This window comes from Coturnix japonica, chromosome 21 (assembly GCF_054131305.1).
Source record: "Coturnix japonica strain WE chromosome 21, WE-NBRP24, whole genome shotgun sequence".
NCBI lineage: Eukaryota > Metazoa > Chordata > Aves > Galliformes > Phasianidae > Coturnix > Coturnix japonica.
The window spans coordinates 7,986,602-8,011,205 of NC_140683.1; the positions used below are offsets into that span (position 1 = coordinate 7,986,602).

The following is a 24,604-nucleotide window of genomic DNA, read 5'->3' on the forward strand; positions in this document are numbered from 1 at the left end:
TAGATAGATAGATAGATAGATATGGGTATATAACGATGTATAGAAAAGAAACGACGGCGTCAAACGCTGTGATACGAAACGTGGGAACGCAGGCACAAGCTCCATCAAGGTATATATAAGGTTATAAAGGTATAAGATCGATACAAAGCCTCAGACACACAGCAGGGCCGTATGGCAGCATCATAAAGCGGGGCGGGCGGTGTTGGGGGGCGGAGCGCTTCGCACAATGCCGCCCCAGCGGGCGGGGCGCTGTCAGCGGGGCCGGGGCGCGCCGGGTGCCGCCTGCGGGCGTTGTGCGGCATGGCCGGCTGAGCGGGGCCGGAGCCGCCGCCTCCTCCCGGTGAGCAGCCACCGAACCGGGAGAGAGAGACGGGATGGAGGATTGAATGGCGGAGAGCCGCGCCGCAACATGAGACGACGGGCTCGGACCGCGCCCGGGCTCGTCCTGTTGTGTCTCGCCGCCCTGCTGGTTGATGTTAACGGGTTGAGCCCACCCGGTTCAGCGCCGCCCTCCGAGCCCGGTAGCGGTAGTGGTGGACCCTCCGAGAGCAGCCCCGCTCCGACCGCTCGGCACCGCGGCCCGACGGCCCGGCCCGGCCCCGCACCGCCACCGCCATCGGAACCGCCCCGGGAGGAAGCGGAGGAGGAGGAGGAGGACGCGGGCCCTACAGGTGAGCGCCGAGAGGTACCTGGGGTCCCTTTGTGCCCGCGGGTCCCGGAGAGCTGCTTCCTGCTTTTGCTTGCTTTATTTCTCTATAGGTGTTAATGTTTGCTCCCATGGCGGAGCCCCCGAGGCTGAACAACAGCGCTCTTGGCGTTACCGGCTCCTTTTGCCTGCAGCCATCAGTGCTTTTCGTTGTTACATCGCAGTTCGGGGCTTTATTTTCTCCAGGAGAAAGAAAGGATGGAGATGGGGAGATGCTGGCAGCGGGAGGAGGGCGTGGGGTCCTAAAGAGCAAAACCCTGCTGTGCTGCCATGAGGTTGGACCCAGCAGGATGCCACCCCTCCCTGCCCACTGCTCTGCCTATTCCTGGCCTGGTTCCTCTGCCCCCATTGCTCCATGGGGATGGGCACAGTGGTGGCACTGGGATGCCCGTGTGTCAATGGCAGCAGGTGCTGGTCCCCGCTCGCTCTATGCCCTTTAGTGCTAGTGGGGTGGGAGCACGTGAGCTGGTGATGCCTTCCTGAAGCCTCAGTTTGTTGGGCTATTTGTGGTTCGTTAGCAGGATGGGGTTGGGCCTTACTGGCTGCTGTGATGTGTCAGGGCTGTTTTGGGGGCCTGGTGGTGTGGAGCTGCTCCCTGGGCTTGGCCATGTCCAATGGCACCTAATGGGAGGTTTCCCAGCTCACATGGAGGCAGTGGGATCCATGGGGTCAGCTGCTGGCCTTCTTGGCTTCAGTGCCTTTAATTCTCCTTTGTATCCTTTATTGTATGAAGCGAATGGGCCTCTTCTCACAGCCATCAGAAGGAATTCCTTTAATGCTGATAGCTTTATTCCTGGTAAGGAATTGATGTGCCAGTCCTCTCAATGCTACCGAGACTGAAATCCTGACATCGGTGTGTTGTTCTCACTCTGATTTTTCAGAAGCCCTTCAGTCCCTGTCTGGTTTGTTTTCTTCTCCCATTCCCAGTTTCACAGTGTTTATTTTTCTTGTCAATCCTGTTAAAATCCCGGATTTTCTGTTTTTTAAGAGAAGCAAATTGCTAATCCTCCTGTTTGTTTGTGGAGGTGGGCTTAGGAGCGTGCCCTGCCTTATCCATACGGCACCCAGTGTGCTCAGGGTTGGGGTGGCCTCAACCTGCAGGGACTGCTGGGGTGGGTGCATGCAATTAGCATGGCCCTGCTTGGACTGTCTTTGCATGGGGAACAAAACCCCTCTGTCTGCTCCTTCCTGCAGGGTGCTTTGTGCATGAGGGTCTCTTGGCACTTGGAGCAAGGATGGGTGCAGGTGTCTTGTACCCCATTGGGGTGCTGGTGAGGTTTGCTGGCTGCGGCCCATGGCTGGGATGCTCTCAGCACAGGTTTCTGGATGGCACATCTTGGTTTCGATTAAGGACGTGGAAATCAAGTTACAGACGTGAAGGGTCGTGGTAAGGAGGATGCTTATGTTACTTGGGTTGAGTATGGGAGCAGCCAGGGCAGAGCTTTACTTCAATTGAGGAATGCATTGTAGGGTTTTACCTTGAGCTTACAATGCAGGGATGTTGCCTGTGGCTCACTTGCCTTCCTCCTGCCTGCACGCTGCTGTGCCTGAGTCACTCTTGAATCAGATGCTGCCAACGGTCCTGACTCAAGAGTTTTGGTCTTAGCAGTGCTATTGGGAGGACCTATGAAGTACCCAAAGTCACACTTATTAGCTTCTTTGTGCAGTGCTAAGCTTTGCCTTTTTTCCTTTGGGACAAACGCTGCTCTGCTGAGCTGCCAGGTGGGAAACACAGAGATGGAAGAGCTGGAGTGGGACTGTGCTGCAATGAGCTGCTTACTGTGACTGCAGGCTCTGCCAAGGGGAGCTGGGGGCATCCAGGGGACGTCCCAAGGAGCTGTGGGCAGAGGAGCACAGAAGGAGCCATCCCTGAGGAACGGAGATGCATCGGCCTGCTGAAGTCAGGGAGGGATTTCAGAGTGTTTTTGCTCTATAAATACCCGGGATAAGTCATCATGATGCTTCTAATATTTGTGACCGATGCCAGCGGGCTGGCGGGGAGTGCTGCTGCAGCTCCTGGTGCTCCCGAGAGCGGAGATGGGCTGTGTGAGGCATCTGCTGGCAATGGAGTTGAAGCTGTGCCCGCGCCGGGAGCAGAGCAGGGATTTCTCCTGCAGCCATCTGGCCAGGACGGCTCCTTCTGCTGCACCTCTGACAAGTGCTTAAAATAAACCCCCAAACTGCCGGGATGCTGAAGTGTTGTGCAGCACTCAGGCTGCAGCTGAGGCTTCTCAATGAGGCTGCAGCAAGGACATGAGCTCTCTTTGGGGGTTGCGTGCATCCAGCTCCATGGGGCTGCCTTGTGAAGGGGGAAGTGCTGCCAGGGCTAGCACTGGTGCTGGGTGGTTGGTGGGATGTTAACATGGTGTACAGCCTGGGGGGAGGATTGCAGCCTCACCATCTGCCTTGCCTTGGGAGCTCACAAGGCTTTGTACCACCCCAGGAGAACCCCACCTGCAGGCTTGTTAAACTGCCTGCAGTCCAGGGTTTGCGCTTCACAGGAAATTATCTGCTTTTCTTCTTCCCTCCCCCCTGCCCCAACAAATTGAATTTGACTTTCAGTTGGGTCAGATTGGAATAACGTGGCTGCGTGCTGGTTATTGCGTTGCTTCTGGCTGTGTTCAAGCTCAAGGGCCCTGCACTGTGTGCTTCATCCCCAGTGCGGGCTCTGGAGGAAACACACACAGAGTCAGCAGGGCTTGTTGATCTCGAGGATGCGTGGGGACTCATGAGGACACCTCTCCCCCATCCCCTTGCAGGTTGGTGGCTGGTGATGCTGGTCCAGGTCCTATAGTGAGAGCAGAGCCACCTCTGCTGCTTGTCCCCAGCTGTGCATGAGGGCTCCAGATCCCAAGGGATGCTCAGGTTGTGTGCAGAGCATCGCTATCAGAACAGGCTTTGGAGCACTCATCCATGTTACTTGGGATGGATGTGGGGTCCCTGATCCTGCATGGGTCCAGTTTCCAGGCAGGTGTCAACGAGGAGCTCCTGGTGCTGCGTGGATTCCTGCTAAGTCTCAGTGTGGTGTTCTGCTGCTTGAAGGAGGATTTGCTGAGCACCTGCTGTATGAATTAGAATTTGCCTTGTAAATGTAACCGATTCAGAGCCTCAGCAGGAGAGGCGGTTGTTTGCTCTTTGCATGGATAAGGATAAACAACGAAACCCCCGAGGTCTGTATCAAGAGGAAAACCGGCCTTGAAATCAGGGAGAAGCCCGAGCTGCTCTTTTTTTTTACCATTTTTAATTCACTCGCCCCACGTCCTTATAAATAAGCCAGCAGAAACATGACAAGGCAGGCATCCCTGCTATTTATAGCTCGTGCTTCTCTGCATGCCTGCTTTAAAAATCAGCTGGCTAAATGGCTCTGCAGCCTTTCAGCTAAAGACTTTATGACACAGGCTTTCTGCATGCAGCGAGGGATGCATCTCAAGCTGTGTGGCAGGGTCTGTCCCCCTTGGGTTGGGGGAGCTCCATGTCCTGACCCTGCATCCTTGCTGTGGCCATCACTGCCCAGCACCAAAACAGCACTGAGGGATGCTCCTGGTTGGGTTGGTGCTCTCTCTGCTGCTGGGGTGTTCACCTCCAGGTAGATGCAAGCCGACATCCCCCAGGTTTCATTTTTATTCTTATTTTTTTCCCCTTTTATTTCATTTTAGGGTTACGTTGACCCTTTATTGCCTTGCTTTGGCTTCATGGCATCACCTGTGTAATTAAGGCTGCGGGAAGCCCTCACCCGTTTAACTGGTCGTGCCACTTCTCAGATGGATCTGCTTTATTCCTGGTGAATTACCCTGCTGCACTTTTCAGGCAGCTTTACTGTATTTTGACTGACTGGCTGCCTATATTAACTGATAGTGCTGCTTGGGCTGCTTTGATCCCGTATTATTTATGGAAATGATGGCACATAACTCTGCGTAGCTGATTAATGCTGCATGTATCTTTAATGCGCGAGTTCTGCTGTTTGATCTGTGCTAAATGATAATTCTCTGATGTGTTCCTGGGTTCATTTCGGCTGCTTATGAAAAGGATATTGAAATGGACTGTTTGTTTTGTTGCTTTATTTTTTCCCCCCTGGTGGTTCTCCAGCTCTCACACTGCTTTTCCCCAAGCACTGCTCTGCTGTTAGCACGTGGAGAGCTTCTGGTTTAACACCATTTGAGTGCTTCCTTGGTGGCAGTGCTGTGGATTTGTGGCCGTGTTTGGGGGATGTTCTGGGAGGACTCTGGCCTTGGAGGTGATGCCTCGTCCTTCCTGGTGCTGTGACTCAAGCCCAGAGGCACCTCAGTGGGGTTGAAACCATCTGGAATGGGGTGGGTGCAATGCATGTTTCCTGTAGCCTGTCACAGGTTGGTTGGGGCTCCTCGATATTAAGAAAATGACTTTAATTGCTGCTTGACCCGTAGCTTCCTCCCCTGCGGGGTGAGATGTGGTCTGCTTGGAGATGGGATCACCCCGGGAATGCCACCACATCCGTTGCTGTGTCCCATGGCTGAGCTCACCCTGCCCACATCCGTCCCATGGGCTGTTAGCCAGGATGGCTGCACGAGGTCCATGAGTGAGCCAAAGGACCAGCACTTCCCTTCCCTGGGGGTAAAGCAGAGAGGAAACGCTGCTTTCTATTTCCTTATTTTTCCAGCCTTGCTGACGCTTGCTCACATCCATGGTAAGGCAGGGGCTGAACCCAGTGCCTTTCTATGGGCACACCACGTGCAAGGAAGGCACTGCAAGGGCTCCTTCTTGAAAAGCACAAAGATGCAAAGCAGTGTGAGTTGAAAGCCTTCAAAAGGAGGCATCTATTAATTTCTCAGAGCTTTTTTTGTCAAGATCAGCAAAATAGCTCCCTTTCTGGAAAAGATCCTTTTTCATTCAGAGGATTTTCCCACTGTAAGCAGTTTGTTTGACGTTTTGTTCCCCCCCCAAATTCTTCATAGCTTCATGAAAACCTGCAGTGATTTGTTTTCCTCCTGCCCTCTTTTCCATATCAGGTATTTGCTTTTTAGTAAGGCCAGGACTTCCTGTGGGATAGAAAATCCATTTTTCTGTCAGCCATAACTCAAGCCTTTTGTCACTGGGAACAAAGGAAATATTATAGATTTTTATATATATATATATTTTCTGGTGTTCCTCCCTTGCCTCAGCACTGAGACACACCAACCTGACTGCTGCAGGGAGCCATCTGGTTTTGGGAAGGGATGCTGGTGATGGGAAGGTGGGCAGGATTTTGGGGTAAGATTCCTACAAACTGGCTCATGCGATGCATAAGTGATGGAGTGGGGAAATCCCTCCTTGTCTTTGCCTTGAGCAGGTGCAGGGCTTGCCCCAGGTTGTTCAGCACTTCCAGCTTCGGATAGTCTGTGATGCTGTGGAAGTGAAGCTGGAGCACTGCGGATCTTGCCTGAGCTGGGTGTTTGCTCCCTTGGTGTGAGCACATCAGATGCCTTTTGGCTGTGGCTGCCCCAGCAGGTTGCAGTGGCTCCATCCTGCTCTGCCTTCCCTCCTGGGCTGCATCTTCCCCAGTACCCCTTTGGTGCTTGGGGAAGGATTTGCCTTGGGTTTGAGCACTGGAGACCATGGCCATCTTCATCTCCCTAGAAGCAGCTGCATTAAGGTGGAAGCTATAACCAAGGTGTGTGTGTGTCAGTGCTCTGTCCCAATTTCAGGGCAGGACTCAGGTACTACAGTGCCTTGCATGATATCCCCGTGGCCGCGTGCCCAGGGAGCAGCACCAGCAGCTTCGGTTGGCGATAAGTGTTGTGACGCAGGCAGCTAAATACCTGTTCTTGGAGAAAAGCAAACAGCCTCCACCTGCCTCCAGCGTTTCTCCCTTCAAGGGCAGGCTGCACGCCCAACGTGGAGCTCCCTGGAAAATATCTTTTATTATTAACGCGCTTGCTTTGGCTCAGCTGCGTTGTTGAGAAATCCAAGCTTGACTCCAGATAATGAATGACAAACATTTGTCTGGGTTTAACTATTTTACTCGGAGCGTTTTTTCTGTGTTTTGTTTTTTGTTTTTTTTTCCTCCTGGAAGCTTACTGTAAGCTGTCAGCAGCGTTGCCTGCTGATGTGAGTTATCGCTGATGTCCTGTGCTTGGGTCTTCCCTTCCATTCCTTCTGTCTTGGTTGTTTCTCTTCAGGGGAGGCCTTTGTGCAAATCTAACCCACTGGAAATGGAAAATAAATAAGAGATGGCATTGTCTCTTAAGGCGCGTGTGTGTGTGTGGCTGCATCCCTGTTTGGGGTCATCAATCTGCTGCAGGGCTCGGGGGAGCAGCAGGGATGCCCTCCAAGCCCTACAGATGGGCTCAGCCTTGAGCATGCTGGGTTTGTGCTCTGGCCTTGTGCCAGTGCTGCAGCTGGAGGGAGAAATCATAGAGAGCTCAGGTGCTTCCAGACATCCCCTCCTCCTCTGGGGACCTCGGGGTGCTGGTACCCAGAAGGTAATGTTGGCTTTTGGCTGCAGATCCCCACCTCCCCCTCCATGCGTTATTTCCCTGATGTGTTCTGTCCCAGCTCGGTTCCCTTTTCAGAAGTTTGGCTTTTCCTCTTAGGGTTTGCCAGCAGGTTTTGTCTCATTACAGTGTCCACATTCCAGTTCTGCTGGTGCCGGCTGAAAGCAAAGGCTTGAGGAACTCCAGAATGGGATGACAGTGAGAAGCAAGCACAGAACCAGGTCCCATGCAAAGCATTGCAGGGCAAACATGAGGCCTGTGTTATAAAATACAGGAATAAAGCCATAAAACCTGGCCAGCAGGAAGCATCCTCTATTCCCTCCTGGTAGGGCATTTCCCTTGTGCTGTTCCAGGGCTCCCCATGCTTGCAGTGCTTCACAGCTTGCAACTACTCACCTGGCAAGAATCGTGGTAAATCCAAATTTGCCTATAGCGTTGTGTTGTCATAGCCTTGAAACCAGACCCAAATGGCAAAACCTGCCTGAAACCAGTTGTGATTACTCATGCCTTGTGCTATCCTTACTCTCCCCGTAGAGTTTCTGCTGTGGTAATTCCACTCATTGAGCAATGAGACAAAATAGCTTTATTAAACTTGGAACCAAGCTCTTGAGAACCAGAACACCCAGGTTTTGGGTTGCTGGGAGGTTTTCTTCTCTCCTCCTCTGCAGAGGTGTTATATTGAATGCACGGAAGGGAGAACACTATGGCAGGGCTGTTGGAACTACTAGGTGATCTATAAGGTCTCCTCCACCCTAAGCCAGTCCATGGTTCTATGATACTTTGCTGTTTTTCTGTGAAGAGTGGAGCTTTGTGTATGTTTACTTAGAGCTGGGGGAAAAAAGAAAGAGAAAATGATGTGGCAAATGAATCTTGTACTGTTGTGGCTTCACCTGATCTCAGAGCTGAGCATGCAATGAGCTGAGAAGGTTCCCTGAGAAGGATGGGGTGTGTGGGGGTCTTCCCTCAGGCTCTGCAAAGCGCCTCTTCATTAACACATTCAGTAAGTGTTTATTAACATTAGGGATAAAAGAAGCCTTTGTTAGAGGATCTGTCCCTTTGCTGCTCCAGTGGAGGAGCTGAAGCTTGAAAGGAGCTGCCTTGGCCACCTGCTGGAGATGCTGATGGAAGTTTGCATTCCAGATTTTCTCCACAGGCTTAAACACAGAATAGCCTGCAGCCCTCCGAAGCCAGCTTGTGCATTTTCATATTGAATTCTGTATTGATTGCACGTCCGTGCTGTTGCTTCTGGCATCTCTGTGCTGTTGCTCTGTATTTTCTTCCAGTGTAAGAGTGACGGCTTGAAACGAGAGAGGAGTGCTGATGGTGCTCAAGGAGATGTGTTAAAGCTGTAGAGATGATTTCTGTGCTGAGCAAAGTACTGCCATACAACAGGCCCTTGGTTGAATGGTCGGAGCTTTCTTGCACTAGAGCCCCAGCAGCTGTGTTCTGCAAGGACATTGCGTGGCAGGTCAGCTATGGTGGTCAAGGATGTCACTGCTGCCCTTTGCTGGAGATCTGGGCTGCTTAGGAGACCTGAGTGCTTTACGTGGGGCTGGTGGCTGTATCTGCCATCCTCGGTGGGCAGCTGATAGATGGGAGCTTGATGAGATGCTTTTAATTAGGGGAGAGCCCTTGGGAGCCTCAGCTGAGAACATGAGTGCTTTGCACCATGCATCGGCATAGTCCAAATCATTGACAACAAATTAACTCCAGGAGAAGGCCGGAGGGCAAAGCTCTGAGATAACAAAGCTTCTGTGGGGCTTTGGGCAGCGTCAGGGATTTCATGCTGTGTCAGCAGTCAGCAAATTTGGGTGTGATGTTGGGGCTGCATGCCAAGTGCTGGGCTGAACATTCCCATCCGTGTGCCTGGAAGCTGAGCTCTGTGTCCTTGGTGACGCATCTGCCTCAGTCCTCAGCATGAATGTTCATCAGTTGGCTTTGCCCCTTCACCCAGTGGCACCAGTTACTGACCAGTTGTCCCAGTATGGCAGCTTGTTGTTGTTCCCTTTGGCAGTGGGATGGGCTTGCAGTGCTGGAGCATCCCCCAGAAGATGAACAGCAGCAGCATGCAGGGCTGCAGGTGGGCAGCCCTGGGAAGGTCAGCATGCTTAGTGTAGAATAACATCTGAAAAACATCTGGCTTTGAAAATCAGGGAAGAAACCCAGGGTTCTTGCTGCTGGTGCATGCAGCAGTGCTCATACCCTGTGCGGGTGCTGGTAAGGATGGCTCCTGCCCAAGGTTAGCGCCGTTAAAACTCCGGTATAAACTAATGCACCCGTTCATTAGCTTCAATTCCCCACAGCGCTGAGCAAAGTTTGTGAATTTAATTACTTTTTGCAGGGATCTGAGCACACAGAGACTGGAACAGCTGATTATAGTTTGTATTATTCATGCACGCTTTATTTTAATCCCTCTCTCCGCGAGGACGTGGCGGATAGATACCAAAATTGAAGCGTGCTCATAAATCCCCGGCCTGTGCGAGGTGCCTTCATCTTCCATCTGAAGGGGTTTGCTGACAAAACAGCTGAGGTTCCTGCGGTCCAAAGGGAGCGTGCCTAGCAGGATTGAGCTTCCCAAACTGCTTTGGCAGGTGTGTGCCAAGGTTACGTCTTGCCTTGTTTGCTTCCAACCTCCCAGCTCGGCTGTGTCGCACTCTGGGTGGTAAAAAAACACCCCATTTTTTTTCTTTATAAACAGCAAAGGCAGAATATTTATATGGTTGCAGGCGTTTGTGAAAATATTAGTGTGAAAATATAACCAAGTAAAGGAAAATACCAACGAAACTATTTCTGAATTGATGGAAAGGATCAAGCCTGGGTTTTATTAACTGCCAGGATTGCGATCGCTCAACATTCATTCCATCTGTTTGATGTTGCTGCAGCTTCTTGTATCATAAACACTTTAGGACCGCATTCTTTATATGAAAATGACTTTCAAATACTGTGCAAGAGACACGGAGGATTTATCTGTGTATGGAAACTCGGTGTTAGGTGTGAATTGCTCCCCACTGTGGTGGGGTCCCGGCTGCCCTGGGCTGTGTCCCAGCGGGGCTGATGGGTCGTGCAACCTGTGTTTGTTAGTTGATCTTGTGCCTGTTGGCAGGGTTTGATGCTTCAGTCACACACCTGTGTGTCTGGCTGCTTTGACACACGTTGCTCGGGAAGGAGCTGGTTCAAAGCTTGCTGTGCGGGTTGCTGGTTTGTTCAGCATCAAAAAGGACGGCGGAACAACAAATTGCTTCGTGCCTGCGCTGCACAGAGAAGCTTTCACCAACTGCTAGGAAACCAAATGACTGCATGTTTGACTGCAGGTGCAGGAAAGGAACAAAAATAACTCATCCTCCACATTTTTGGGTTTGTTTAAGGCCTGCTGCTTGTTGCTGTGCTCAGATAGGGATGACAGAAGCCATACACAGCCCTTGGAAGCCCAGGAGCAGTGACTGTCTTGGCTGCACCCCAGTTGCCTGCCCCACAATGATGGAAGTGCTGTTGGCGACCCAGAGCTGGCACCTTGACGTTGTGTTTCTTTCCAAGTGATAAGAGATGGATTTAATCTGATTTAATTGTCCTCAACAAACATGTTTAATCTTTTAACGATATTACAAGTGGTGTATAAGCATTGAGAAATCCTTGTCTTTTCTCCCCTATTGACCTACGCAATCCTTTTACAGAACGACACAAGTGATTCCTGTAAAGCTCTTAACAGCATTAACATGAGCAGTGCTGCTCTGTGTGCTGGCAGCATGCTAGAATTCATGGTGAGGAGCTGTCAGGGGATTGCCAGGCTGGGGATGTGCCTTAGAGGGATGTGGGCACAGCCCTGATGCTGGAGCTCAGGGAGTGTTGGGCCATTGCTCTCAGCCATAGGGTTTGAGTGCAGTTCAGGGTTTAAGGATGTCTCCAGCAGATATAGGCTTCATACAGGCATCTTGATGCATCTCACAGCTATTTCTTCTTTTGCTGCTTTGTTTTCAGCAGCTTTTAAATTATTTACTCACTAAGTGCCTTAGTTGGAAGAAAGAGTCACGCTTAAAGCACATGCAAGAACCAAAAACACAGCATGTCCAATAGGATGCAGTAAAGTATATGATTCAGAAGGCAATTTTTGCACTGCAAGGAGCCCTCCAGGACAGCCAGCTGGAGGCTGTGCTGTGCGTGCAATAGAAATGCTCACTAAAAGCAGCCCTCAGGCTCAGTGCTGGGCTCAGCGCTGAGTTCTGTGCCTCAGGGCATGGCTGGGGACGTGTTTGGTCCATCAGTGCATGCACAGATCCCAGCAGGTTCATCATTGTGTTGGTGCTGCTGAGCAGATCTTTCAGTAATCCTACAGGGATGGTGTGCATCCAGTAGGGTGAAAATCCAGGAGCGACTCTTCTCCGGTTTATTGGCAACCTATGACTTTTGCATAGTAATTATTCAGTTCAGGCTTGCTGCTGGCTGTAATTGCACTTTAAATCTGGGTCTTCTGCACTGTGAGCAGCGTGCCTGTTGCTGCAGCACGATGGGAACCTGCTCTGTTCCTCCAGCTGCCTCCGTGGATCTGGCAGTGAGTGGTGAAGGTTGAAATGCAGCTCGTGGTGGGAGTGATGCTTCCTTTTTTTGGCTGGAGGAGTAGCAGCACGTGGGAAGGGTGCACGCTTTTATAGTGCCTCTATTCAGGGATCTCACAGTGTCACTGGGCTAATTAGAGCCTGCCGATGCCTTCGTGAGGGAAGGTGGTGGTTCTTAACATTGAGAGCTGAGTGCTTTAGGAAGGAAGGGAAGGAAACCACGATGCTTTGGAAATGGAGCTGTGGGTGAGGAAACCAAGGCAGTGAGGGGAAAGAGCATGGTGAGGAGCTCAGAGCAGAGCTGTGACCCCAGGGGCTTTGTTGTGCCTGCTGCTGAAGGCAACCAAACCAGTACCTCCAGCCCAGCTTCCTCTGATCCTTCTCATGGGGCGGAAGCTCTTGGTGAGGTGTTTGTGAAGGTTATCTTCAAAAGCAAAGTGTCTGCTTGATAGAACAGAATAAAGGCTCTGAGTACCTGGGTCTGGCCAGGAGCTGGGGCAACACTCCCTGATCTTTTTCTCCCATCCCCACTTTCTGTGTTACGTTCCCACACCTCAAAGGCAGAGGCTTTGTTACCACGTTCCCTTTCTGCCTGCAGATCATATTTGCTTTTTCCAACCCGGCAGCCGTCAGAACACCAAAGTGTTGTCTGAATTAAGCCTGGGGTTTTCATAGTCTAGTTCATCATCATGTCAAACCCTGACGCTGCGCTCGCCGCTGGGTTTTGATGCTGCTGTCTGCTGCTCCTCTGCTTCCCACCAAAGGGCATTGAGGGCATGAATCCATCAGCCGGGTGCAGCGGAGTGGACTTTTGTCCTTGGGGTACAATGTATGATGCGTCTCCATTCCCAATAGTCTTCCTGGGTGCTTGAGGGAGGAAAGCCACGCAGGGCAGCTGCCCCTGGGGAGGTCTGTGCTGACCCTGTGGTGCTGTGCCTTGCACCCAGGGGCAATTATTTCCCAGGTTCCTCCAGCCTGCCAAACACAAAGCTCCTTTTGCCTGTGTTGGTTTGGATTCTTGCAGCATTGCTTGCTGTATGGGGAATGTGGAACCAGTGCTGTCTATGTTGCTATTGAGCTCAGCTGTTAGAACTGAGCTGCCTCTGGGTTTGGACCTGACTTTGTGCAGTTTTGGTGGGCAGAGACCCGCAAAAGAAAAGGAGAAGAAGAAAAAGTCACTGGGATGATAGTGTGTGTTGGAAGGTGTACAGCTCCCAAAGCCCGAGGGAGCCTCAGCCCTGCCCATGGAAGGAAAATGCCATGATCTACATTACATGATCTGTAGCTGATACCGTTGCTGAGCTCAGCCTGCAGCCTTTGGGATCACAGTGCCTGGGGGTGGCCCAGCCCCAGCTCTTACCACCCATTTGGCTCCTATCCTGTCGTACATCATGGCCACAAAGCCAGACTCGTGTCCTCTTTTAGCACAGCTCTGTCAGCTACAGCGCAGGTTGAGCTTTGAGGGGTATTTTGATGTGTTTTTGACAGTCTCCAGCAGTGCAGGTGCTGTGTTGGCTCAGTGCATGTTTTCATGCCTCACTCTGGCAAAAGCCCAATACCCACATGGATGAGGTTCCACTGGGTTGATTGAGCTGAGAGTTGGGCTCTTGTGTGAAGTGTGTTCTGGAGGGGTGGTTGTGGGTCTCGGGGTGTTTGTCCTACTTGCTGGCACCAGCTTCATGGGTTAATAGGCACCAAGTGACCTCCATGGGGATGACTTCCCAGGTGGAGCAGCAAAGCCAAATAACTCATCTTTTTGTAATGTATGTATGTTGAGAGAAAGCAGACAAGCAGTCGAAGCAAGGCGAGGTATTTAACAAGCAGCCATGGTTCATTGGGGCACAAGCATGCAGTGTAAGTGTTAAATAACCTTAGGTTCTAGCACTGACATTGAGCTGCAGTGTTGGGTCCTCATGGGGTGCTCAGAGCTTGGTTGAAGTCAGGTTTTCATGTGCTGGAGGCCTGTCCTCTTCCCTCTGCAGAGTGCCCCAATTGGGACTTTCCTCAGGGAATAACAAACAGCAGCGCTTGCGTAAAGCCCTGATGTGCTCTTTCTGAAAATAATCCTTGTTTATAATTCACAGTTGGCAGTAAAAGACTGTAAATTATTAAGGCACCAAATACTTTGCAGTGAAGAAGCGGAGATAAACCTTGTGTCAGAAACAAATTGCTGGGGAGGTTGTTCTCTTTGCTGCGTTAGGTGCTTGAAGATATTACGAGAAATAAAGTGCATGGGGACCGGGAAGGCACTGCTGACTCAGGTTTGTTCCTCTCTTAAAACATTGACTGCTTGGTCTTGTAGCCTCATGAAGGGTGAGCATCCCTGGAGCACGTATGTGGGTGTCAGGAGGATGTGAGGGTCTCCAAAGGGCATGTGTAGGTCCATAAAGCTCATGGGCAGTTGATGGTGGCCATTGTATTATGGGCAAGGCAGGTGTGTCCCTGCTGCCCAGCTCCATCACCCAGCACTGTTATTTTACCCCAATATCACCTACTGTTGCTCAGCTCCTGACAAACCATGTAACTAGACAACCACAAACATGATTATGTATCTGGATGTGTGTGTATATATGTGTTTAAGCACTTAGACCCATAATATGGCTATGACCTAATCCCTGTGCCCTCCTCACACTCCTTTCAGCATCTCTTTCCCTCTTGCAGGAGAACCATGCAACTGCAGTGCTGTGGGGAGCAGCGGATGCCTCGACACTCCGGGACACTGCACTTGCCTGCCAGGCTATACAGGGCTGCACTGCGAGCACTGTGCCCACGGCTTCCACCTCGACCACAACCAACAGCACTGCCTGCCCTGTGCCTGCAGCCCCACTGGTGCCCTCGGACCCAGCTGCGATGAGTGAGTAACCAAATGGACCCAAGTGGGGTGGGCTGGGGGGGAGGGTTGAGATACAGAGCAAGTATGAATCAGAGTCATGGAATGTCTTGGGGACATCAAAGATCATCTCGTTCCAACCCAATGCCTGCAGATGGGTCATGTTGGCTGGTGCTAATTGGAGGTTATTGGTGGTGGCTGGGGCAGGTGTGGCACCGGGGTCTGCTCTCATCCACCCTGTGGCTCATTCCCTGCCTGGGCTTTAAACCAGCCTCGTTTAACCTAAGAGAGCTGCTGCAGATGCTCCTGAGTTGCTGCATAAAGAATGTGTTCCTCTGCCTGGAATTCTGCTATGCTGGCATTGCTCTTGTTGTCTTTTGGGGTTTGGTCCGGGTGCCCTCTGTGCTCAGCACCTGCGCTCTGCTGCCAAGGCTGGTGCTGAGTCAGAACTGCAGCATCCTGCAGGGACACGCTGTCTGTAAGAATTTCATGCTTTATTTCTTTTCCAAGGGCCCAAGCCCTGCATTATTGGCCCTTTTCTGGCAACGTACATGATAAAAAATCAAGACCTAAATGCAGTTCAGCACTTGAATGGAACGACCTTCTTACTGAGAAGGTGGCTCTTGGGGCTGTGAGTTTTCCACCCTGCTCAGGACCGGGCACACCAGCTGCCGGCTCCTGCTTTGTTGACATTAAAAACACTGCCAGCTGTTTATGACTGTTATTATGATCGCTATTATTACTATTATAACTAATGAAAGCAGCAGCCAAGCATTAACTCGCACAGGTTAATTCCTGCACCCTGGCTTAAGAAAAAAGGGCCTGTTGTTGTGAGCAGAGCAGCAGTGTGGTTGTGGCCTCCAGCAGCTCCTGCAGCTGCTGATTTCTGCCAGCCTGGAGCTGAGAGCTCAGGGCAGCAGAATAAGAGTGATGCATTGCTGTCGGCTTGCTCAGACTATTGCCAAAGTGCCTTTTAAAGCAGCACCGTGTGATGGTTATTGGTATCTCTATCCATGTGCCATCATCTGACCAGCCGAAGTGCTGTTTATTAACTAGACCACAAATAAAACTAAAAAATAAAATAAAAAAAAATCCCCTTCCCTCGGGCAAGCCATTGATCTGGGGAGTGAACATTGACCTGACATGCTGTCGCCATGCCTGGATTCCGCAGCCACTAATCAAAGGTTGCTTTTAGTTTTAGTTCTCATCTGGGAGTCCCCTCTGGAGGCTGTGAGTCAGCAGGGCCGGGTGCTGCTGTCAGCAGGGCTGTGCTGACGTCCCTTGGCACCGCTGGGTGGGCACAGTGCAGAACTGTGCCTGCCTGCTCATCCTGTGTCCTGCTGGGCGTGATGGTGTGATGCTCCTGCTGGGCACCATGCCCGAAGCCCAGGATGGGATGGTGAAACAGCCTTCCTGTGGAAACCTGTCCTCTGTATGACTCAGTGAGTAACGCAGAGTTCCAGCCTGCAGGAGGCAGCCCACAAAGAGGAGGTGCCGAAGGACATTGCGTCTTCCCCTGGCCAATGCCAGGCAGCCCTGCATGTCCCTGAGGCGCACAGTGCAGCGGTGTCATTGCCCTTGTTTGCCTCTTGCTGGGAGTTCACAGCATGGCATGCAGCACCTGCTGGCTTTTCTTCCTGGTGGCACATGAGCAGGCGGCCCCGTGCGGCTGTTGTCACATCCTGTGTGTTGGGAGGTGACGTGGAAAGATGCTGTGAGCCCTGCAGAAGGGCTCAGCACTCAGTTCTCCATTTCTCCTTCTACGCAGTTGTCTCTTATCACTGTGTTCAGAGAAACTGCTGGTGGAAAGATGCACCCAGTGGGACCTTGGGGACGAGAGTGTAGTGTGGTTGCTTGTCCCAAAAGAAAACAGGAATGTGTTAAAGTGGGGCTTTGCAGTATTTGATGAGTCGCTCCCACTGCCTGTGCCTCAGTTTCCCCACGAGCAATGGGGAGCAGGAGCTTCATGTCTTGCATTTGCAGTTTGCTTCAAGCCCTGGGTTGCAGCCTGCATGCTGCTCTGCTCAGTGCCAGCCTGGCAGCTCTGAGGTGCAGTCCTGGTGTAGCCCTGCTTTGTGCCTCAGGCTGGTGTAAGCCGTGTAGCAAAGATCTGCTGTCACTTGCTTCCATTCTAAGAAGAAAAGGGAAAAAAAAAGATAATGCATGCATATAAATGACGAAGTGTTAATTCGGAGATGTTTTGCCCCCTCAAGGGGATCCGATGCTTTGTGTTTGCATTAAAAAGAATTAAAGCAGAGCATCCCTGAGAGTGTTTGTACATGGCTGTGCCCTGGAGCAGGGTTGCGGTGAGGCTGGAAGAGGAGCAGCCTCCCCCTGCTTACTTTCCATGTGCTGGGCTCTGGTTGGAGGGGCTGACCTGGATGGGTTTGCAGGATTACTGTGATGAGGGTAGAAGCAGCAGCACCAGAGAGTGCCCTTTGTGATGGTCTTTGAGTAAGGACTGGGGGGAGCTGGGTTTGCAGAGCCCAGTAAACCACACTGGGAACCCAACTCCTCAACACCTTCCAAAAGAAATGGCCCCCAAAAGCTGTTTTTTTTCCCCCTATTTCATATCTGGAATACTGTGTTCCCTTTGTGGATCGGCCAAGCACAAGTGGTGGCTCATTATCTCCAGGCAATGCCTCGTCAGCATCCCTCTGCCAAGAAGAGATGTTTTCGTAGCGGAAATTATTATATGTGGACGTCATAAATGCAGAAGAATACCCAGGCAGAGCAAATTTTTTTTGTCTGTGTGCTTTAATTATCCAAACATCTCTTCTATTACTGGCTCCTGTGCTTTACGTCTGATTGGTTCTTCTCTGCAAGCAGGTGGATGTCCTCCCTGCACTCATCTGTATTGGAATGCAAAAGAGAGAGAGGGAAAGGACTGAATGAATGGACAGTGGGCAGCAGATTGTCATAATCTCCCCTACAGTAATTTGGGCTGCTCTGAAATCCTGTTATTTGGTTGATTTTCCAGCAGGTTTTGCTGTTTCTGTGTTGCAGGCTTGCTGCTCTGAAGAACACTGCCTGCCCTTGCACAGATACCAGCGCAGCTGTTGGAGCCCTTATGGCTGCTTTGTGGTTTTGGGGAGATGCTCAGCCTGATTTCAGGCTGCCCTGTGCCTTCCTTCTCTCTGCACTGAGGGATTTTGGGCTGCGCTGTGCAGAACCATGGGCAGCAGCCCATTTCCCATGGCTGGATCCTGTTCTGAGTCCATTTGAGTTCAGCATTGGTCTCTGGAGGCACTGTGCTCTCCTCATTGCCACTGAGCTCCCTCTGAGCACTGAGGCAGTGCTGGGGTGGAGATCCCCAGCTTTCCCAGGGTGGGATGTGGGGTGTCCCTGCCGGGGGGATGCGGCGGCGGGGCTGGACAAGGTGGCCCTTTGACACTCACAGAGCAGCCTTTCAGGGTCCCTCTCCATCGAGGGCTGCCCTCTGACCAGGCACCCTCCCCCGGCACAGAGTGAGGAATGTGGTGCACAAAGGCCCAATGTTCTGTGCCATAAAGCCCAACTTCTTCTGCTTGCCACAAAGGCAGCTCAGAGCTGGGCACTGCTTCCACGAAAGCGTTTGGACTTCCAATGGCAGAGGGGAGTAGAAACCCAATGGGGCTTTTCCTGCTCCAGGTGTGCATTGCTTTGTGCTTCTGAACGAAGCAGAGAGATAAGAAATCCACGTTGTGCTCTACGCTGACACCCATAGGTGTGCCCTCCTTCTTACCCTGCTCCACAGTCTTGCCAGCCTCGTATATTAAGAGAAGAATTTAAAGTAAAAGCAGAAAGGTTTGGTGCTGGGACATATTGGTTGGCAGCTGGGAAAACATTCAGCATGAATTTCTTCTTTCCCTTCTCCTTGAGAAAGGAAAGAAAGAAGAAAATAAACCATTGGAGCTTGCTAAGGGTTTTCTGTTACATCATTAAACCATGCTCAGCATGCCTCCAAACAGCCCTAAGGCTGTGCTGCTCATGTGCCCATCCATCTTGTATCTGTCTGTCCCCCTCTCTTTAGGGGTCTCTGTGCAGGAGCACAGCTCCCATCACAACTGCATGCTGTGATTTCTCTTGGACCCCAGATATTTTTATGCTTTCATTATTTTCCTTGCAAAGAGGCCTCGAGTTCCTGTGCTGAGCAGTGATCTTTGTATCTTTGTGTCCATCCCCGGCCATCAGTGCTGGCTGGGAGTTACCTGTGATGCTCTGCAGCTTCAGGCCCAACACAAGGCAGGATGCTACAGAGGTGGGATCCCTTTGTGCCCCGCTCTAAGGGCACTCCCAGGCAGAGTTGAAGCTGACTGAGATGTTGGGATCTGGGGCCTGGTTCTGTCCCATCCCATCCCCGCATCACTTCATTGTCAAGAGCTACAAGCTGGCTCTGAAATGGAGCTGAGCAATTGATGTCGCTGCATCAAAATGTTTCCTCCTCCCTTCCCCCCCAGCCTCCCCCAAAAATGAAATTCCTGGTGTCGGCTCAAAATGCAGCTCCGTTCTCACTGTGCGAGTATTAAACTGTGGCTCTTTTCTTTCAAGTTTCTGGATTTTTATGGGCACGCTCGGTCTGTTAACAGGACTTTTTTTGTGGTTTCAATGCATTTATATCATTGACCTTTGCTTTAAAAAGTGTCTGACAGCCCTTACTGGGCTGGGGCTATGAAAAGGAGTGTTGTAAGGGGGCTTTATTCTATGGAAGCAGTGACCACAGGGAATGCTTTATATTTGCTGAGTGATTTAATTCTTGCACATGCAGAACCTGGCTCTGTGCCATATGTAATATGTAGAGAAAAGGTCTGCTTGAGAGCCATTAAAATTAAACTTTTCCAACCCCTTTTTGTTGTTGTTTTTTTTGGTAAAAAATAGCTTGCTTTCTTGTTATTTTTATGCTCATGAGTAAAATCAAGGGACTCTGCCCTAAAATGCTCCATTGAGTGGAGTCAGTGGGGAAATAAAGCTTTAAAAAATGACGTTGGAAATTATGACGTCCGAGGAAAGGTGCAGGGGGGTGTCAGTAAATATAGGCATGATCATAAGGTAAGAGGCAATAAGACAGAGCCCTGGACTCTTGGAAATCCTGATACTGTTGTCTATCCCTACTTGGCTCTTCCCATCCCCTGCCCTCTTACAGGAATATCTGCCCAGCGATGGCCAGAAGTAAATAAAACCAAACTGTTTTCTGTTTGCTCTCATTGTAAACACCACGACAACATTTGGATTAATGTCAGGCCTTGTGAAAAGCTTTTGAAAAAGCCAAATGTTTGGAGCCGCAGATTTGTAATTGCAAGGAGTTGGACCTGATGGCTTTTAAAGGTCTCTTTTTTATGATTTAATGATTTCACTGCTTGTTTCTCTCTGTGCAGCGATGGGAAGTGCCGGTGCAAAGTCGGTGTGACAGACCTGAAGTGTGACCGGTGCAGTGATGGGTATTACAAAGCCAACAGCACCTGTGAGCCGTGCCAGTGTAACAACCACTCCAGCACCTGTGACCGTGTAACAGGTAAAGCTGCCTTCCCCTCCTGAGCCTGCAAGCTTTGCCTTCTTTGTCTCCTTTCCCTATTTCACTCACCCCACTGATCTGCATCTTTGTGCATTGAGTGCTCAGGATCATCACTGTGAGGCTGAAATTAAGATGTAGGGCAGGGCTGGAGGGAGTGCTGTTCCCAGTGAAGCCGATAAAGGCTGTGTTATTTGCTCCAGGCTGCAGCGCAGAGCCTTTATCCTTCAGTCTCTATCGGAAATCAGTGCTCCATTGTTCTCCTGCACAAACACAACACGGGCTCTTAAGGAGCTTTTGTTTCACTGCTGTTTACCTGGAAACATATACCATGCTGGCAGTGACGTAAGGGGACTGTTATTGCCACAGATAATGTAATTAGTGTTGGGAAAAACTGGCAACATCTAATTACTATTGCTTACTTCTGAATTTGCCTCGTTTGTTATCCTTGATCATCCCTTTGGCTGTCTCTTGTGCATACAGGTGCTGATGGGGTGAAAGTGTTGAGGCATCTGTACTTGGGTGGTATATGGGAGGATGGGGAGGCTGAGCTGTTCCAGGTCTGCACTCCTTAGAGTTGAATTCATTCATTCCTACTCTGAACTTCAAGCATGGTTTTATGTTCTCTTGATATTGCAGGATATGAGCTTGTAGCTAAAGCTGTGCACACATCAGCTGTTATGCTGATTTGGAGCTGGCTGTGTGGGTTTTGTGAAGGAGTGAGATAATCTGCTCTTCCTTCTTCTCCCACGACGATCCCCCTCTCTTGATTCAAACCCCAGTACAGCCCTGGCCTCTGCAGCTCTGCAAAGAAAAGCTCTCATTTCAATTAACGAGCTATTGTTGATTTGACAAAAATCCTTTTTTTTCCTCCCTTTTCCTCCATCTGCTTTATTTGCTGCCGGAGATGGGGGGAACCCAACAAAACCAGAACAGAAAACAGTTGATAAAGACGAGCTCCGACATCTAACAAGTAACACAGTGCTCTCAGCCTGCTCTAGAGACTGCACTTTGTGTGACCTCCCCAGCTTCACATCCACTGTGTGCAGTCTTTGTCAAATTTTCAAGGCTTTTTTCTGTATTAACGCTGTCCTTTGGGCTCCCTCTGGCGGCTCCTCACAGCCTGGCTCAGCTCAGCTCTGCCCAGGAGGAATACTTAGAATTATTGGGCTGGAAATTAGGCAGCCAGAAAGTCCCCACGTGGTTTTGCTTCCTCTGCTGTGACCCTCCTGCCTGGTGTTGGGGCTGTGTGGCTTCAGTTGTATCCAGCTGGGGTTCAGCCAACCCTGAGCTGTCCCCAGGGTGTTATCAGGGTGGGAAGAGCTATTAATTATTAAGGCTTTCCAACATTGATACTCGATTGCTGTGCACGGCTGAGCAACCTGCTGACTCATTGGAAGTGCAGCCATTTCACAGGGCAGATAAATGCTGGTAATTTCCATGGGCAGGAAAGACACTGGGCTTGAAATAACCACAGCTGTACAGAACGCACAGGTGTGAGCTCAGATTTATGCCTCACTGAAGCCTGCAGAGCACAGTTCAAGGCACCCTCGGTGCTGATGGAGCATTCTGGCTTTCCAGGAGTGGCTCTGCACAAGGCAGCCTGGCAAAGCAGCTGATTGAGGGCTGCAGCTGTGGGAACAGGGAGCAGGAGGTGATTTCCCCTCTAACTCTGCACCTCTCCCACAAAAGCCACCAGCTCGTGTCTGGCAGGCACCCTGGAGCAGATCAAACAGTGTGTGGGAGCTGACGCCGCCGAGCAAGCATCCTGAGTCACCAGGGTGCTGCCGGCGCTGCTGTGGGTGAATCAGCCACTTCCCCAGTTCAGCTGCTAACCAGGGTTTGCTTCGTCTCCTTGGTGCTGGGCTTGGGATGCTCAGCTGCAAAGTCATTGCTTTGCAAGGAGAGGAGCAGGAGCCACGCAGTGGGCTTGTATGGAAGCCAAACTGCTTCAGAATTAATGAGAAAATCTGCTGTGGTTACATTAATAGTCAGCATTAAATCAGTTCAGGATATTGGATGTGGTTAGCACTGATAGGAGCAGCACTGCTGGCGTAGCTCAGGGAACATCCTGTTGGTGCTCAGAGGTGCAGTGGGTGTGTAGTGCTAGCTTGGGCTGTTACAAGGAGGTTGTTGCATTTTCAGTCTTGTGTAGGGGATTTAATCAAATAAGCATCCCTCAGGTCACCGCCACCTCCAAGAGGAGCCTGCTGAATTACAGGATGTTCCTGCTGATGGATGGCCTTGTGGTCGATTTTTCTTTCTCTGTTCACAATAATATCAAAATGCAATTTAGAGGGCCATTAGGATACAGCCTCCGTGAGACACAGCTTGTCAGTTTTCTGATTCAGGGGCTTCCCCTGGCAGGTCTCCTTTGTCCCTGCAGGAAGGTCAGTCACTGATTGCTGCTGGCTCATGCCCATGTCAGATGTTTCTCCTGTGCTAGGAATGGGGGGAGCTGGATCCACACGGGTGGGATGCAGCTGTTGGCCCCCCCAGTGCTGCAGTGGCATTTGTTCATCAGTTTTGTAGTGTGGGTACATGAAAAGATGCAAAGGCATAAGCTGGAGGGAAGTCCCCTTGCAGAAGTGGAGGAGTTTAAGCATTGCCATCCTGGCTTGCTGTCACAGATACTGCCCCAAACCCCTTCTGTTGGGGAATATTTAATATTGATAGCATGTGTTTACCTGCTCTGACCTTGAGCTGTGGGCACCTTCGCTGAGGCTTTTCACATTATATGTGTGTGTGGAACACCGTCAGAAGGTCATAAGAGTCCAAGGCAAGTCCCAGGATTGTGTTTTGGCTGGAGGGCATCCTGAATCAGCTGTGAGCTCTGCTGATTGTGAGCACACCAGGTGGGTTCATGCTCCAAATGTTCTGCTCCAGTTCTGTCGCCAACTGGCTGCTCTACTCTGTCCCCAGGCACCTGCCTGCACTGCCAGGGCAACACGGAGGGGAAGCACTGCGAGCTCTGCAGGAGTGGCTTCTACAGGAGTGCCCAAAGCTGCCACCGCTGCCCCTGCTCCACCGTGGCATCAACCGGCACCTGCCAGATCCGTAAGGCTCTCCTTTTGGTCTGATTCCTCTTGGTCTGAGCTCTTCTCAATGTGTTTCAATTAAATTGCTGCTCAGTGTGCAATAACCATGGGGCTGGCCTATAGCCGGTGGGTCTCCCTGTGCTGGGACCAACCAGGGCATCTTGCTGGAAGCAGTGGCACCAGGTTGCTGCAGATTGCTGACAGCCTCAATTCAGGAGCAGGCATGTTTGCTTAGCAACGTGCTGAGCATGCTCTGTGATGGCTGGTACAAGGCATCAGAAACCCACAAAGCTTTTTATTCTCTGTAGAAACAGAAAATGCTGCAGTTAAAGAATTATATCGATAGCTTAGAATTTGAGATTGATTAACAGGCAGTGGTTTTGCTGATGTTTGTTATCGTGGTTCACAGTCAGTTCCACAAAACAAACCCCACAAAGAGGGGCTATGGCACACAACTCTTCTGTTTTCTGTCTTCTGCAGAGCCCGGTGAAGCTGCCCCAACGTGTGACGAGTGCAAAGTTGGCTACACTGGCCCCAACTGCAACCAGTGTGCCAATGGCTACTACAACTCTGACAGCATCTGTGTCAGGTGCCAGTGCAATGGGAACGTGGACCCCACACTGTCCCCCAGCATCTGCAAGCCGGAGAGTGGCGAGTGCATTGGGTGCCTGTATCACACCGCTGGCTTCCACTGCCATGAATGTGAGGATGGTTATGTCAGGGACCCAGAGGGAATCAACTGCACCAGGAAAGGTAACATGTGCTCCTGGGCTCATGGCTGGAGTCTGCTGTGTGTGTCAGATGCACATGAGCTGCCTGGAGGCTGGGGAGGGGGTGCTGGTAATTGCTCATATGGTGGGTTTGGACTGAGAATGGAGCAGCTTTGAAGTCTTCCAGGGGAAATAGTGAACCCCATACCTCTAAAAGGGCTGGCTTACAGTGGAGCACAGGGAAGACGTAAGAAGTATTGAAAAGAGCAGCAGCAATGGATGCACCCGATGTGCTGCTTGCCCTCAGCATTCTGCAGATACCTTGAGTTTCCCACACAGGTCAAGACAGTGTTCTGGGGACTGATAGTAACTAACTCAGAACTAATCTAGGTATTCTTGTTTTGGCTTTGTAAATGAGAAAGCTGAATCTTCCCCGAGAGGCAAGAGCTGGGCTCATGCAGCAAGAGAATGCCAGAACTTAGCGGTACTTGCTCTGGGTTCTCTCATCTGTCTTCAGTGTGCACCTGAGATGCTGCATGTAGCACCCTCAGGTGCAAGCTGGCTCTGGTACTTAGAAAAGCTAGTGCACAGTGAAACTTAGAGTAAAATCACAGAAAGTAGTTCTTACATTCCCAGTTCAGTGGTTATCAGGAAGTTGTTCCTCAAGGTGGATCTCCAGCTCCATGCATAGACACAATTCCAGCACTCTTTATGTGTTAGGTAAAAGAACCCATTGTTCAGGAAATGCACCCGGACCCAAATTCATCCTTGTCACCAACAGAGATTGAATCCAGATCTTCCATTAGGAGCTAATGTGGTTTTTACTCCCGTGC

The 24,604-nt window shown here is 50.9% G+C and overlaps 1 protein-coding gene across 1 annotated transcript in view; it reads left to right on the forward strand.

Moving 5' to 3' along the window:
* Positions 1-211: 211 nt before the first annotated feature.
* MEGF9 (multiple EGF like domains 9) overlaps positions 212-24,604 on the forward strand; it is a 31,509-nt gene continuing 7,116 nt past the window's right edge. The window contains exons 1-5 of the mRNA XM_015878845.3: positions 212-671; positions 14,367-14,559; positions 19,890-20,026; positions 22,946-23,080; positions 23,542-23,814. Coding sequence (XP_015734331.2) covers positions 227-671; positions 14,367-14,559; positions 19,890-20,026; positions 22,946-23,080; positions 23,542-23,814 — 1,183 coding nt within the window. The 5' untranslated portion in view covers positions 212-226. The remainder of the gene's footprint in view (positions 672-14,366; positions 14,560-19,889; positions 20,027-22,945; positions 23,081-23,541; positions 23,815-24,604) is intronic.